At 29.4% G+C, this 17,737-nt stretch overlaps 1 protein-coding gene across 3 annotated transcripts; it reads right to left on the minus strand.

Annotated features, from left to right (window-relative positions):
• Window positions 1-12,942: 12,942 nt before the first annotated feature.
• On the minus strand, window positions 12,943-16,120 carry LOC108487473 (ethylene-responsive transcription factor RAP2-7-like). Of its 3 annotated transcripts, XM_017791826.2 has the most exons (9): window positions 15,152-16,120; window positions 15,037-15,062; window positions 14,904-14,934; window positions 14,690-14,777; window positions 14,455-14,600; window positions 14,110-14,189; window positions 13,817-14,037; window positions 13,468-13,741; window positions 12,943-13,339 (listed from the first exon to the last, which is right to left on the minus strand). In XM_017791826.2, the coding sequence occupies exons 1-8, from the start codon at window positions 15,727-15,729 to the stop codon at window positions 13,487-13,489; spliced, it is 1,425 nt and encodes a 474-aa protein (XP_017647315.2). In that variant the 5' UTR covers window positions 15,730-16,120; the 3' UTR covers window positions 12,943-13,339; window positions 13,468-13,486. The 3 variants fall into 3 exon arrangements, with proteins under 3 accessions (XP_017647315.2, XP_017647316.2, XP_017647314.2); XM_017791827.2 differs by having other exon boundaries at window positions 13,274-13,726; XM_017791825.2 differs by having other exon boundaries at window positions 13,274-13,741.
• Window positions 16,121-17,737: the final 1,617 nt, after the last annotated feature.

Genomic DNA, 17,737 nt, shown 5'->3' on the forward strand with positions numbered 1-17,737 from the left:
TGCCTTTGATTGCTGCGGTGGAAGAATTTCCCATGTATAAGACATTTTCATTTTTACATTGTGTGAACTTTGTGAACATGCTTTTGTCTTTGCACACATGTTTGGTTGCTCTGGTATCAATCCACCATGTATTATCATCTTGAGCCATATTAATTTCAGATATCATTGCAATGAACTTTTCATTATTATCAGCCTTAGAAGATGATTTCTTCTTTAAAAATCGACATTCATTCTTGAAATGTCCCAACTTACCACAATGATATCATGAGCCCTTTTGTTTATTTTTGAACTTAGGTGCTCTATCAGTCTGTTTGAATTTTCTCTTGAATGGTTTAGTAGTCAGTACTTCCTTCGTAACATGCACTTTGGCATTTTCAGAATTTAGATTCTGATTTTACTTTCGATATTCTTCTTCAATACGAAGATGATTTGCCAAATCCTCAAGAGATATTTCCTCTTTCTTATGTTTTAGACTTCTTTTAAAGTCTTTCCAAGATGGAGGAAGTTTGTCTATTATGGAAGATACAACAATCATTTCATTCATTTTCATATCTATTGCTTGAATTGATTCAACATCTTTTCAATATCACGGAATTGTTCCATAATAGAACGACCATCAACCATTTGATAATTATTAAAATGACTGATAAGAAATTTCTTACTTGTAACATCCTCGGTCATGTATCTTGTCTTCAATTTGTCCCATAATTCTTTAGCGGTGACCTCGTTTTGGTATGTGTTGAACAAAACATCAGATAAACCATTCAATATGTGGCCCATGCATATATAATCAGCATTGTCCCATTTTTTTCTTTCTCAAGTTGCAGCAACAGATTTGTTTTCAGTCTCGTTAGGTCTTGGAGTATCCAAAAAATAAGCAATCTTCAAAGTTGATAACAAGAAGTGCATCTTTTTTTGCCATCGTCGAAAATTGCCACCATCAAACCGATCAAGTTTGACAAAATTGGAAGCCAACTCCCTTAGTGTTCCACTTTCATGAGTTGTGGTAGCCATCATGAATTATAACCTTAAAATTGTTAGTACAAATCTTCGGTGAGAAAAATCTCGAACACACGAACAGAACTCGAACAGAAGAAGAAATAGGACAACGCTCCAAGGCGTGTATCAAGCCACTATCTTTAAGGTTAAATTCGCCCTCACCTATCTTCGATGTGCAAACAAGTTCCAAGCAAATTAACCTCGAGGATACAATGAAGCCAATAACTATTTACGTTTTGCCTTGTGAAAATAGCCCACAACACACCGAGCAATTGTATGACAAGAAACTCAATTTCTATAAAGGATTTCTACAGAATACTTTATAGAATAATATAATAATATTAGAAAACAAAGAAAGGAAAGAAAGAATATTAGAATTTGATGGTATGATTTCCAAATGAAATCTCATTCCTATTTATAGAATTTTCATGTCTCTTCATAGAGACATCTTTCATCAATAGGTGTCTTTCTGAATAATAATGTCTTTAAAATAAACACATAATTATTTATTTAATTATAACTATTCAAATAAAATTATTTAAATAGTTATAATTTTTTTCAAAAATCAAACAATATAATCTTTTGATTAATTACACCCATTCATTTATAGTTCTTGGAACACTATAAATATTTGAAAATGTTCCAGCACCAATCAGACTATGATATTCCAATTTCATTCACACTTACCCAAATATAATTCTTTAAATATATAAAAGCAATCATTTAAAACGATATTCAAAGAGGGCCAAATTGAATGTGGATGGTAGCCGGAACAGGTGAAACGGTGGTTGGATGGTGGGATTTTGGGTCCTTAAAAGGCAATTGTAGTATCTACCTTACTGAATTGTGGGGTATTTATCATTAAAGGAAATTTATCATAGAATTTGATTCTTTAAGCTCGGTAATAAGAAGCATCATCCTCATTTCTATATTGTTGAAGCACTAAGGGATTTATTGAAGATGGAGTGGATATGGCGACTCCATTGTATTCCTAGACAATACAACTTTATGGCGGATTGGCTTCCCAAAAAAAAATTGTACATGAGTGTTTATTGTTTAGTATTTTTTATTTTTTATGTGCCTCTTCAAAGGTCGCCGAGGTAATGTTAGAGGTAGGAAAAGACATTAAAGTAAGTATTGTATGAAACAGAGACGCAACATCATCCTATATCCCTTACAAATTATTTAATGTCATTTCAACATCTTTTTTCATGCCATTGACACATCATTTTGGTAATTTTTTAAACCTAAACCTTGGAACTTGAAACTCAGACCATAGACTCTAGACACTAAAACCCTAGACTGTAGACCATGGGTCCAGAGTACAGGATCCATGATCCAAGGTTTAGGGTCACGTGTCCAGAGTCTAAGGTTCAAGGTTAAGGGTCCAGGATTCAGAATCGAGGGTCCAAGGTTCAAGTTAAAAATTGTCAAAATGATGTGTCAATGATATGGAAAAAGATGCTGACATGACATTAAATAATTGGTAAGGGATATTGAATGGTGTGGCGTCTATGTTTCATAAAATTATTTTCCAATAGCTTGATCTCAAAATGTTTTTGTTTGGGTTTAATCTTTTTAGTTTGGTTAATCCCCTCAAAAATAATAAAATTATAAATTAATATGTGGTAAAATGACACTTTGACCTTTCAAAAAATTTAATAATTCAATATTGACTCTCTAAAAATATTTCTAGCTCCACCTCTAAGGGGTTGCTCAATTTGTTAACCATGAGGAGTGATGTGGTGATTACTCACTTTATCACTTAATTATGTGTTTCGGATATGATCCCTGCTCATGAAATGAAGCACTTTTCATGAACAATCATTTATCTCTTCAAAAAGCACCCATAGTACAGAGATTAATTACTGTTACCGACGATAGCTTCTACAACGTATAGCTAAGTAATATCAATGTGACCCCTTACACTATTCTAACATTTTATTCTTTTGATTTTCATTTATTTTAGGAATATATATATATGGAAAGATCTCTTGATATTTAAATGAATGCCTTAAAACTTAAATGAATGCACAATTCTAAAAAAAATTGAAAATGTTTCAATAAATCAAAATAATTTAAGGTTTCAAACAATATGGAATTAGAAACAAGCAATTCAATCTTTTCTTAATCGCAACAAGACTTTCTTCCTAAGTATACACTATAAGCCTTATTTTAATCTCGAGTTTATCTAGTTCCTGAGTCTCAAAGTTGTAAAGTAATAATTGTGTAGTTATGTATTTTACTAATTCTCCAAAGCCAAACAAGCTCAAAACTTCTAAAATAGGTTCAATGTTTAATAGTTTGGTCCAACAGCCCTGGTCATTCAACACCCAAACATCATAACTTTTTTCAAAATTTATACATCATTTGAGTATCCCAAATTGAAATATGATCTGTAAAGGAAGTAGCCTCCTAATTGTTTTATGAGAAGGTGATTGAATCAAACACATAGCAACAATAGATTGTCAGGGGCACCCTTGCAAAAATAAACAAGACTTTTCTTTTTGCTAGTACTAAGATGTTGAGAAATAAAGCTTGTATTTTGAAAAGGTTGACACCAAGTTTTTTGCAAACATTTACAAGCAATTTTAATAAAATATCAATCAACATATCTCTAGATAGCTAAGCTCCATCGCTCATGCTATTCTAACTTTGTTCCTCTAATAAATCCTAAACAAGAAACTGAGAGAAATTAGATTATCAACCATAATTCTTAAACATCTAACCCCACAATATTTATATTTCTAACCCCATTACTTTTTCAAGTCCTTGCGATTATGATATTCTACTATGAATCAGTGGTTAACACTCGCCACGTTGCAGTCTCACTTCTATACATTCAACTAGATTCACCCTCTCACTTAGTCTTTCCCCTCTCGAAAGCTTAATTGCAATCTAAACATAATTAATTTGTTTAAAAATAATTTGCATGTTAACAATTTTCTATAATAGATAGGTAAGTGGTCTCTCCATCTCGTACATAAACCAATAAACAAGTCTTATTTATATAAGTAGTATTAAACTATGAATCTCTGGCTAGTATGATCAAATAACGCCCCGTAAATCTCTTTTAATTAAGTGATTTTAAAATGCATAAAATAAAGAGAGATCTTATTTACCTAAACTTCTTCAAAATCAGTATCACTCCAAATATAGTAATTAAATCACACTAGGAATCTTTGAATAATATTCTGGTTTGATCGAATAACTTTATCAATCACAATATTATATATTGTTTCTCCAAATCTTAAAATATATTTAAGTGTATAATTAAGATAAATAGGTCAATACATGCCGACCAATAGTACAAATTGCACATCCAATTACAAAGGTGCAAGTGATAGTATTAGTATTCTTCCCCATTGGCGTTTTAACTTTGCAACAATTTCGTTAAGCAGGTAGACAATCATAGGAAACTCTCCCTTATAAACACAATCATCAACCATGAAAACCAATCATCAATGCATCAAATTTCATAGCATTAAACATACTAAAACTATCATCAAAGCAGCAAGAGTATCTAATATAGTCAATTATAATATATATATATATATATATATATATATATATTTATCATAGATTTATCACTTTTTGTTTTCTCCACTCATTCAGATTTCTCTCATGCAATTCGTTTAGAGTTAATGTAAGTAACAAGTTAAAATAACTTGTAATTAAATTCTTCCTCTTCATCAATTAATTATAAAGTTATTTAGTCAAGGAATCAATCCACTAAATGTACATTGAGATATTTATATTACCTTCATAGTATATTTGTGATATGTTTAGGTTGAATTTTCTCACTTAATTTGATCCTTATTTATCTCATGATCACCATTGTATCTTTTGTAATAAAAATGATAATTACTTTTACCAGTAATGATAAAATCATTTGTCTCATACAAATGGCTCATGACTAAGTTCTATTTTCATAATCCATATAATATCAATGAGAGAATATTATTTACATTTTTTTATCGAGTTATGGTTTCACTATTGTGAGTGAAGTCATATCATGCATAAGTCATATACTCAACATACCAATTTTTAACTCACTACATTGAGAACATAGGCTTTCAATATATTAAAATAAATGAGTCATACACAAATGGTCATTCACCTATTCAAGATTTAGATAAGTTATACTATGAACGTCACAAGCGAATTAGTCCATAAAAGAATCTAGGACTGATTCAACTTAAATCCTATCTGATATATTTTTAATTCAAACAATCACATATATTTCTCTGTTTTTAAGAATCAATTCAATTCTAATAATTAACACAAATTATCTCTCAATTTAATTTTAATAAATAAGTAAAACCCGAATTACATTTATTTGCATTGTGATAGTGGGCATTAGAAATTTTCAGTCGGTCCAAAAATGACATCTCCATTGGATGAATTTCTGTTTATTTTTCCTTTTATTTTGGCATTGTGTTCAATTAGAAAAATACGTTTAAGAATTTCCAGTGTATAAAATAATATTACAAATTACACAATGTAAATTTAGGAACTAAGGCAACTGAAATCATCCTAATAGATCTTTGGGGTTGAAATGTACATATGGCCATCATCAATTTAAAAGTTTCCATCACATAAAAAGAAGTTAAATCATGTTATTGTTTTTCATTTTGTGAAAGTTGTGGATTTAGTTTTTGCATTTTAATTTGATTAATTTTAATTTTTATACTTTTCAAATTTTGATATTTTAATCTTGACCGAGACAGTAATTGTTAAATTTGTTTAGTTAAATTCAATTACTAGCTAGCTTGTCTTCTGCATACAATTGTAGAGCTAGTCTATATTCTTCAATTGGATCATTCTAACTCCCTATACTTTTTTTAATTTTGAAATTTTAATCTTGACGCAAATGACCATTAACCGAATTTTTAATGAGTAATATGTAGAATAACAAGTTGACATAACATTACACATATGATAATATATTTGTAGCATCGATTTTAAAAATAGAAGAACTTAACTTAGTAGATTTAATAGTTATTGTTTGGTGAAGACTAAAATTTTAAACATTGAAAAATATAGAAATTAAAATGACCAACTTAAAATACAAGAATTAATTTCACAACTTTCATAAAGTATAGGAACTAATAGCATAATTTAACCTAAAAAAATTATACTTTATTAGTATGAACATCCAAGGTTAATCTTTTAGATAATATTATACATTTTAACACTATCAATTCATCTTTACAATATTTTAATTTTGATTAATATTGATTAATTAAATAAAAATTAAAATAATAAATTATAATAATAATGCAAGCCTATGTTTATTGTTTACAATATAGTAGGTTTAGAATTTAAAATTTTAAAAAACAAGGTTAGATTAAGATTTAGGATTGGGATTAAGGTTTAAACTTGGATAAAATTTAAAATATAAAATTTAGGTTTCAAGTTTTTAGAATATCATAAAAAATAGACTAATTTTTTAATCTCAATCTTAAATCTCACAAAAAAATTTGATTTTGTTTGTTCGTTAAATTTAAAATATGGCAACAAAATTTAATTCAGTGTTTCTTGATGTATTATATTACTTATATATTTTTAAAAATTATAACGTAACGTGTTAATTACTAAGTGTCTATAAAGTAACTTTTTAAGATCATTTTGATCTAAGAAGTCATATGGGGCATAGTACTCTAACCAAATTATAATACACTATAGGCATGAAATCCACAAAAAAAAAAAGAGTAAAACTTGGACTTCTATATATATATATATTTGAACATTAATCTTATTATTGGTTTTTATCATATCTGCTCTTTTTATACATTATCTAGAATTACTTATAATCTCTCCCCAACCCTTACAAAGAAAAATAATACGATTCAATGCATCCAAACCTATATATTCCTACACTGACAATAATACCAATATCAATCAAGTTAAAACTCAATCAAATATATATATATATAAATTTTATATACCAACTAAATATTTATTCATGAAATAAATAGAGTATCAGTTGGAGCAGGCAGGTTGAATATAATGTAGAGAATTGAATAAAGAAAAGCTTATAGCTGAGTACTAAAAAACAAAAATATCATTTCACTGGATTCGTCTTTGTGTAGTAAAGAGGAGGGAGACGAAAATCAGTTTGGAAGGTACAGCATATATATAGTGATTCACGGTAGGTGGGTGTCATTGGCATGGCAAAAGTTGATTGCCGAAAGGTCAATAAGGAGAATCAAATATGGAGAACCAAGTTCCTAGTAGATGTCTGGTCTGTGTGGCTCCGTAGGTACTTCATAATTTTTTTCTCATTTAATTCTTTTTATACGAGTTTAGCATTATGATTTTTAATTTTTTTTTTATACAATGTCTATAACAACCTATAATACATTCTCAACCCTTAAAAATAAGAAGATAACGTGCTTCAGCGTAGTTAAACTCACGCTTTCTTACACTAGCAACAATATCGATACCAATAAAGTTAAGACTCAATTGACACATACAATCATAAAATTTAAACAAAACATAAATGCAAATACAAATATTAATAAAACCTAATGAAATTAATAAGGATTTACTTATAAACAAGTTAAATAATCCTTGTAAATAGGTATTTTTATAGTTATTTTAGTATTTCTATTTAGTTTTTATTTTTAATGAGGATTTTCGTGGTTTTATAAATGTTTGGAGGATAAGTGGTGCGATAGAAGGAAAAGAAAGTCGAAGCCACATAAATAAATGAGGTCGATAAACCATTGCTCCTCCTAGGAGGCTAGGTACCCTGGGATGATGTTACTTTTTACGAAATCTATGTTAATCTTTTCATATCTAGATAGATTTTTAACACTATAAATTAATAAAAATAAGAAGAAGAAGAATATGAGCGTGTTAATAGTCAAGGTTGCATAAAATCTAATAAAAGTTAATGAAATAACATCTAGATATTCTCCAAATTTATTTCTTCTAACTAGGGCGAATCTGAGGGGTAGGCAGGGGTCTTGACCTCCCCTCAAATGGAACATTACTATTTAAGTCCTCTATAAAATTATTAAATTAAAATTTAGTTTATAATAAACTTACTATGTAAATTTAAAAATGGGTTCAGGAGCTGGTTACGTATGAGGAAGGGTTAGCACCCTCACTACGCCCAAAAACTGGTACCAAATTGATTAATTGCTGTCCTTATGTCTAGGGTTTTTAAAAAAATCTGAAATGTGGTTCCTTTTTACAACGTTTGAGTAGTCTAAGCCGGTCGTCAAAGCTTTCTCGTTTCAAATGTATAAAGCATCACATCTAGCACAATAGAACACGATCCTTTCTACCTTTGGGAACACGATTGATTTTTTGATTTCCAAAAGCTTTTTAGGTCAAAAATTACAAAAGGGTGTCCAAATATTTAGTCCAACGAAAAATCGAAATCCAGCACGGTAGGGCACGATTTCTCGAATTTCGAAATATTGAACATTGCCTTGTTTTTTAACAAAATTTAAATAAATGATTTGTAAACTAGCTCGAAATGCCTTGATTTGACTTGAAATAAAATAAAATAATTGATTTAAAAAAAGTCAGAAATTACCAAACAAATAATAAATATGGGATAACATGCACCAATAAAATACAATACTTGACGAATGAAGATGATATAACCTTATTTAACCTACTAATAATTAAATATAATTAATCTAAGAAAAATGATATCAAATTGTCAAGCATGGATGGAGAACAATTAAAATTACAATGAAGAAGCATAATATAAAATAATCAACACAAAATGTATAAATAAAATTAGATGTCAATGTGATATAAGACAATTTTAAAATAATAATGAATTGATGAACACATAACATATATAATATATGAATTGTTGGATTAATGAATTTGAAATAACTTGTAAAAAACTAAGGATATATAATTATTACAAGAAATGTTATAGAGTAAAAATATTTGAATCAAATAATATGCAAAATGTAAAAAAATTTAAAATTGACAACATACACACAAATAAGGAAAACTTAAAAAATTGAAATGATAATAATATATATATATACACTAAAATATAATCTTATGCAATCAATTATATGCATAATAGATTAAAAAACACATATATGTATATAAATAAATTTGGAAACAATGATACGGAAAAACATAGGATTAAAAATATATATAAGATCAAATTAACTTTATCGGGCATTATGTATGTACAAATATATATACAAACGTTTAGACGAAATATTATACGAAATGTTAAAATAAAATGATATTAGAAAAACTTCAAAATAATGATTTTATAAAAAACAAAGTAAGGTTAAAAATAAAAAAACAAGCGAATTTCAAAATAATATTGTTATAAATAAATAAAACTCGATCAAAATAATATATATGTACAAATATATAAAAAGATTTGAACCAGAAATTATACAAAATATTGAAATTATATGATATAAAGAAGAATTTCAACGCAATTATACAAATAAAAACAAAGCAAGATTATTAGAATAAATCAACACATACATAAAAATATTAAATGAATTTTAAAATAATAAGTCATACAAGTAGGAAAATTAATTAAAATTGAATTAAAACATAAGGGATAATTTATAGATAAAATAAGTCATTTAAAAATTAAAAGGACCAGTGCCACGCATGTGAATGTTCAGGGACCACATCTGGAAATATTCTAGATCCCAAAACACAACACCTAGGCGCGGACTGAAATGCAAAGACACGCGAATTCTAGGACAAATTTGAAATAAAATAAAATGTAAATAAAGATCAATTAAAAGTCTGCGCAAAAGCGAGGGATCAAACGCGCAAATTGACCATTCAAGGTAAAAGGGGTTGATCCGAGCCATGAAACGGGTCGGCACGCGGATCCTCTCCTGGCTAAACGGCGCCGTTTCATACTCTATACAAAACAAGGTTAAAAAAACCCTAAAACTAACATACAGCCATTTAAAAGCAAATCTAAATAATAATAATAAAACCTAAAGCCTATCTCCCTTCTTCATTCGACCAAACCTAAATCCTCACTCAACCACCGCCTCGCCTCCGTAATCAGCGAACGGAGTCTCACGAAGGCCTAATCGACCCTGTTCGACCACGAACCCGAGGGTTTTGCCATTTTTAAACCTCACAATCCCTATTTGAGCTTCGATTTCTTCAAAGCAAACAAGGATTCGAGGGCCTTTATCACGATAAGTATCCTCCCTCTCCTTTATTTTTGTTTTTTTACTCCTATGATAACGAAAATCAAAGAGATAAAAGCAAAATGAAAAAGAAAAATGATCTTTCAAATTACCACTTGAAAACAGTCTTTTATTCACCCTTTTTGGTACCGATTTGTATGCGTAAATATGCGTGTATATTTCTGCCAAAAAAAAGATCCCATTTACATCATTTTGCTGGCTTTTTATAGTTGATTTACATCATAAATAAAATAAAATTTGTATTTTCTTGCTGTCATTTATTGGCCTATTTTTCTGTTATCATTTTTGTTGATCTTCTCGCAGGTTCCATTGGAGATGGTCGTTCGAAAGGAGCATTCGTGAGCGTGGGCGTGGGAAACCACTTGTGGGAGTGGCTGACTTGCGGCACTAGCAGATTCCAGAAACCTCTAGGGTTTCTGGTATTTCAGAACTATTGGGCCCCCTTTGGGCCATTTGTAAATTGGGTTTTGGACTAGTGTTTCAATTTTGTTTTGGGCTATATTTTGTTATTGGGCTTGAAGGGATTTATTTGGGTTAAATGTAAATTTGGTATTTATGGACTGTGGACTATATTTTATTTTTATTTGGTTTATTTATAAATTTAAAAGCCCGGGCAAAATGGGCCTTCTACAACGTTCAGGTTTTACAATTGTTTTCTAATTTTATCAAATTGTTTTAGTGTTTGCTCTATCTTTAGATTATGCAAATCAAAACCTATTATTACCTAAAACAATAATTCTAGATAACATATTATCACAAACCATATCCCCTATATGATTTTATGTTATGATAATTAGAAATAACATATAAAATTTAATGAAAAGAGTCGGTAAGTAATTCTTGATTTGTGCAGAATAGTAGTTAAAGTTTTTATCGACACTCATTCGACACAAATTCAAATATTGTCCATTTCAATATTGTAGAAAAAAACAAGTTAGAATCACTTTCTATAGTTATGGTATTAATAATATAACACTAATAAAAATATTTTCTTTAATATCAAATATTTAATAATTAAACTTAAAAGTTTAGCTTATTTGTTCATGCACCATAACCTAGAGATTTTTTGTTAAAAAAGTATATTTCAATATGAGACTTATATAATTCTATTTATAATCAATTTAGTAGTTTTTTATGGCAAATTTTATTTTTATTATTTATTTTGAAATTATATATTTCATAATTAAGTAAATTTTCAATATTATTATTTACAATTAATTATCTTAATTGCTTAATAAATTATGAATGAATCTTGTATTATAAACATTAATTAAATTATTATATTCACATGTATGATTATTATATTTATCAGAACTTTTATTAAATTTTTTATCAATTAATTATTTAAATATATAAGATTTTAATATTAAAAATATAGAAATTTTAATTTTTGAAATAAAGATAGAATTATTTTAATATGAAATAATTCATAAATTTATAATTTATATAATTTATTTTATTTTATTAAATAGGAAAATATTTGGCATATTGTTAGTGGAGTTTTTAGACTCCACAAGCAGTGTTAGGGATTGACAAATGTCTTAAAAGAGTATCGTAAAATGAAAAAATATTTGATACACTACTAATAGAGTTTTTAGATTCTACAAATAGGGTCAAGGGGTTGACAAGTGTCTTGTAAGGATATAATAAAATATTTAAAAAATATTTTTTTTTAAAAAAAAGAAACAAATGACAATTTTTTAAAACTGCTTGTAGAATAAAAAAAAAGTATACTACCGGTGTACCAAACACTAACCCTAGTAAAATATTTTAAAAAAGTACACAGCCAGTATACCAAATACTAACCCTTATTAAATATCATTAATATTAGTTAGTTTTGGGTAAACTACACCATTAGTTACTAAACTATGGATAAGTTTTCGTTTTGGTCACTTAACTATAAAAAGTTACAATTTGGTCATTAAACTATTCAAAAGTTTGCATTTAAGTCACTAAGCTGTTAAAATCTATTCTATATGGCTTTTTATGTTCACATTGCCTGCACCAATCAAAAACTATTTTCTCCTTCTCTCCTATAGTTTAGTTTTTTTTCACGAAATAACTTTGGACGTCACGAATCTGCGAACCAAAATTCAAATAGCTTTTTTCTTCGATCTCCGACACTAACTGTCAAATCGACTTAGATCTTATGTATATTATTTAACTTATCGATGGTACTAATTCATCATACCAATCATCAAATCATCACTTGAAGCTCGCTAACGGAACTTTAAAAAAAAAAAACCTTAATAGCTCAATGACTTAAATAAAAGCTTTTAAATAGTTCAGTGACTTAAATAAAAAAATTTGAATAATTCACTGATCAAATTGTAACTTTTTTAATTAAATAGACAAAACGAAAACTTACTCATAATCTAGTAACTAATGATATAATTTACTTTTTTGTACAAAAATTGAAAATTTTTTTAAAGTAAACCCCGATTAATAAACCGCATTTTTTTTATAAAACAAAAACGGATTCAACATTAATTATTTACAACATATACTATAATATTGTTAAACGTAACTTAAAATTATTAGTATATATGTAAATTTACATTTGTGTGTGTATGAATTAATGCATTTTAGCATTGATTGGACTGAAATAAAGAAAATGGGCATTTTAGCATTGATTGGGGCCTATGAATGTATGTTATTAAGCCAACAAAACCATCAATATATTTTGTACAATAACATGTTGGAGCTGTGAGAGATGCAAGTTGGACCAGGCAGGTTGAATTTAATGTAGTGTAATCAAAGGTTGGACCAATTTTTCTTTTATTTTTTATAAATAGGACCTTATATATATATATATGCAACTTGCAACATCTCAACCAACTTCGTTTGGTTTCAGTAAATTAGGGGCATCAAAGCTTGGACACTGCTACCTCAATCATCAAGGCCCCATGCCCTGTTCCAACTTTATCAGCCACTTGACCTTTGATTGCTGTTGAAGCTATGTCACCTGTATGGTTAATCGACAACTAATCAAACTTATCCGAGCCCTCGACGAATTCGGACACGATTTGGCTAACCCTGTCGAGCTATTCGAATTCCCGCAATGAAAACGAAAGCCGAAACTACAACTATAGTAAAACCGTAACGTCGCGTTGCGTCCGCTATTTGAGAGCCAAATGATTGTACAATTGCATCAGCTCCTGCATGGTTTTAGAGTATGTTATGAAAGCAGGAACTTTAAGGCTCTATTACACACTTTGTGACAAATGCAAAGTCCATAGGTTACTACAAATTGTTACAACTTCATTTGTTGTTTTTTTTCACTCACCTAAACTTCTATGTTGATTTCAGCTTCTGTAATTATAGTAATGGGAAGTGTTATTGGTAGACGTAGCCGGTGCCGGGAAACAAGGGTTTCGGCCAGAATTGTTGAAAGCTGGACTCAGTGATGATGAGGAGGAAGCAATGGCAACGGATGAAGAGAATCCTGATGATGCTGCTATAGGAAACACGGGGGTTGGTGTAATAATTTTACCAGTCCCTTGCATTTGCCATGCCCAGTTTGATGAAACAGCTTCAGGTCTCTTCTGTATTGCCCTTCCCTGTCATGTAATAACATTATTCAATGCAAACTTTTACAGACAAAAAGTAAAACATGTTGGGTTATAAAGAAGTACCTCATTGTATGGTAAAAGAACAGCAGGATAAACATTAGACAACATAGGAGGGTGCCTAGATGCAATTGTTTGACAATGATCAGGTTGTACACCCACAGATACAGAACCAGAACTCTCTCCGGTGCCAGTAGTGTTACGAAAAATGAAATCCCCTGTATCGTTGCTCCCGTTTCGAGTCGCTGAAATCCCAAGGCTCAAATCAAGATTGTAATGACCATTGCCTGCATTCAAACATCAAAACAATCAAGAACTTTTCCTAAAATAACAATAACAGGCTTGGAATATGTAAGTACCTCCTCCTTCATAAGTACTTGGCTCAAAGTTGGTCACAGCTTCACTTCCACTACATTTCATGGCAGCCATATCATAAGCCCTGAATTCACAAAAAAAGAACATCAATTATTACATTCATGTTACATAAAATCAATGTCTTGGGAGCATAAAACTATGATCATCACATCACAAACACCTTGCAGCTTCTTCTTCGGTGTCGAATAACCCAAGATAAATATACCTGCAAGCAAGATCATAACTAAAAGGCCTAAACTAACATAAGTATACACTAAACTGTCATAACAAAATCTGGTCCTAAGATCGTATGGAAGTTGGAACAAAGATTTGGTGAAACAGATCCTCACTTCTTCCCTAGGAACTGTCCCATTCGAGCTTCCCATCGACCACATTTATGCAAGGTTACCCCTCTGTACTTGGAGCTTCCCCTTGAGAATCCATTGCTTTGACGACGAAGAGCATGCACAAATTCTTCTTTGCTCATGTTCTTCATCTGCAGATCAATACAACCGCAATCAAAATCAATGAACAACCAAGAAGAAAGAAAGTTAAAAAATCATATAAAAAATGACACAATTTTACCTGTTTCATGTCTTCCTCGTAATCACTCAAAGTGAAGTTGATATCAGCATCAACTCCCCGGAACTTGATTGCAGCTCGATCATATGCTCTGAATAAGATCCAAATTTAGAAAAATAAAAACATTTAACTCATTCATTTCATTAAAAATTGAAACAAATATGATACATATAACTACTTATCAAATTATCATGCAGAAAGGGAAAAAAAATCTCACCTAGCTGCAGCATGGGCAGTGTCAAATCCCCCTGACATACACAAAAAAAAATTAAAATAAAAACCAAAGTATACCCTTATCAGCAAAGAATCTAAAATCTATGAATTATTCACAAAATTAAAATTAAAATTACCTAAATATACTTGCTTCCCACATTCCCTGTTTACAAAATAATAATAAATAAATAACAAAAATAATTAAAATAAGTAAGAAATATATATATGTATAGCTCTATATGAATATATTACCATATATGTGATTCCCACCGGCCAGTTCGCCGGTAAAATGTGACGCCACGATACTGAGAGCTTCGGGACCGAGGCCCTCGCCTACTCTTCCTCGGTTGAGGCTTTATCTGAAAAGTTGTCAGCTCAGCCTCACCGGTAGACTCAGCGTAAGATAAATTCAACCACTGAGGTCTAGCCAAAGGTTTAGTACTTCCAAACTCCAACTCTGGACCACCGACTTTTTCTCCGCTAACCGGGAAAAGCTGTCGAGTAACGAAGTCCTGCGAAGGGTTTTCGACCTTTTTAACAATAGTATTGAAGTTGTTGGTGGTCTTATCACCCGTTTCTTTCTTCAAGATATCGAAAACGAAAGTCGCCGAAGCATCATCGGAAGAGTTCTCATCCCTGACGGCAGCATTGGACGGAAAATCTTCATCGTTGATGATCGAAGATTTCGTCGAACCCGAATCTTCCATTTGAGTTAACGTCACAGCTCCACCATTTACCAACACGTTGTTGTTGTTGTTGCTGCTGCTGTTGTTGATGTTTTCATCACAAGATGACTCGCTTGAGACAATATCAAGATTGAGATCCAACATGTTTCTCTTTTCCTGATCTTTTAAGACCAAACAAAGTTACAAAAACAAAGAAAAATCAATGTTTCTTTCTTTCAGAAAACAAAACCAGAAAAGATGGTTTCTTTTTTCTCCTCTCTTGGTAACGGTTGATGATGATATACAAGAAAAATTAAACCTCAACAAGACAGCATTGGAGAAAGATAAGAGAAAATAAAAATAAAAATAAAAAAACGGCTGTTGTGTGAAGCTGGATACACAAATGGAGAGAAAATTGATCTAAGAGAGAGAGAGAGAGAAGAACTAAAAAGGAAAGGAAGGGAAAACAACAATGAAAATAAAGAGGAAGAGAGGATAGGAACGTGTTAACAGTGAAGGTGGTATAATTTTTAACACTTGCCCTTTCTTTTTTAGGTTGGGGTCTTATTTATTATTTTATTATATTATTTATTATTTTATTATATTATTTCTTTTTAGGAGGGCAACATTTTTTATTATTCTTTTTTTTTCTAATCTTTGAAGTGGGTTTTTAATATTTGATTTGTCTAAAGGTTAAAAAAACTGTTATTTTACAGCCTAATTAAATATGATTATTATGATTGATTCATGATTATGTTTCAATTTAATTCGTCCATGCATAAAGTTAGAAACAGAAAAGATTGAATGAAACCGAGATATTATGTCATTTATATTCTTATGATTTAAGCAATGATGTAATTAAGAGGGCTAAAATAAAAAAAATATATTTAGGTTTTTTAAATTTTAATTTCTTAAAAATAATAAAATTTTGATTTAATCCATTAAAATTATAAAGATATAAGTTATTAAAATAGTGAAATTGTATTTGTACTATCATAAAAATATACGATTTAATTTCGTCCCCTCCCGTAAAAAATAGTTCTGCCTTCGCCACCAAATTTAATGTCATTTCAGTATTTTCATCCTAAATTTGAACACATCATGTTATATTTGAATTTTTTTTTTAAAAATGAAAGTGCTGAAATAGCATTAAATTATTGAGAAGAGATACAAATGCATGATATTCTAATTTCGTATAATCATTTCTCAATTAAAAAAATTTCACAAGCGAATTAATTGTATGACAAATTCTTTTAAAAATTAATATATAAAAATGAGACACATATCACACTCTTAATCCACTTCATAAACTGTGTAAGGTATAATTACCCTTAATATAATATAAAATAAAATTATCAATAGGGTTGAATGCTCAAGCTCAAGTTCAAGCTCAAGTCTCTAAATTCATTCTGATTTAAATCTTTTCATATGTGATTATTTCATCACATTTTAAAGGCTTAAATTCAAGTCCTATCATTCATAATTGCGATGTATAAATCTTTTTCTCATCATATGCGTGTATTTTGTATGGGTCTGGACATATATTTATATATCTTATATTTGTAATTATATTATATTGTGTTGGTCAAACTTTGTAGGATTCCTCCTGCAAAAACCTTTTCACTCCCTTTGGAGTAAAAAAAAATTACTACTTTCAGTCTTGTATTTTCATAGCTTAATTTATTCTTCATATTATGAAATTTATAGTTGATGAATTCACAATGTACATGTTGCTAATGAAATATAAATGATTTCATTTAATTAAAATTATTTTTGAAATTAAATACAGATAATTTTATTTTTAAGAAAATATTTTTCTACATATGAGAGGGTGTTCAAACGATTAATCGAACTAATTTAGTATTAATCGAACTTTTAATCCTTTAACTATTAATAGAATCGAAATTTTTTAAAGATAAATTAACCGAATTATTATTACTTTATTTTTTATTTTTAATAATAAATTGAGGCTACCATCTTAGATCTTATTAATTGAAGTGCTTGAATAACTTATTTAAACAATTTTAGGATTAATAAGTTGGGTCAATAATTCTCTTCTCAATAAATGGTACATTTAAAAGGCAAATACATTTAACAAAATTAAATTACATAAAAATTTAAAATAAATAAAAAAATAAAATTTCGAACAATAATTTCTTTATACAATAATAGG

The sequence above is a fragment of the Gossypium arboreum genome, chromosome 10, assembly GCF_025698485.1.
Source record: "Gossypium arboreum isolate Shixiya-1 chromosome 10, ASM2569848v2, whole genome shotgun sequence".
NCBI lineage: Eukaryota > Viridiplantae > Streptophyta > Magnoliopsida > Malvales > Malvaceae > Gossypium > Gossypium arboreum.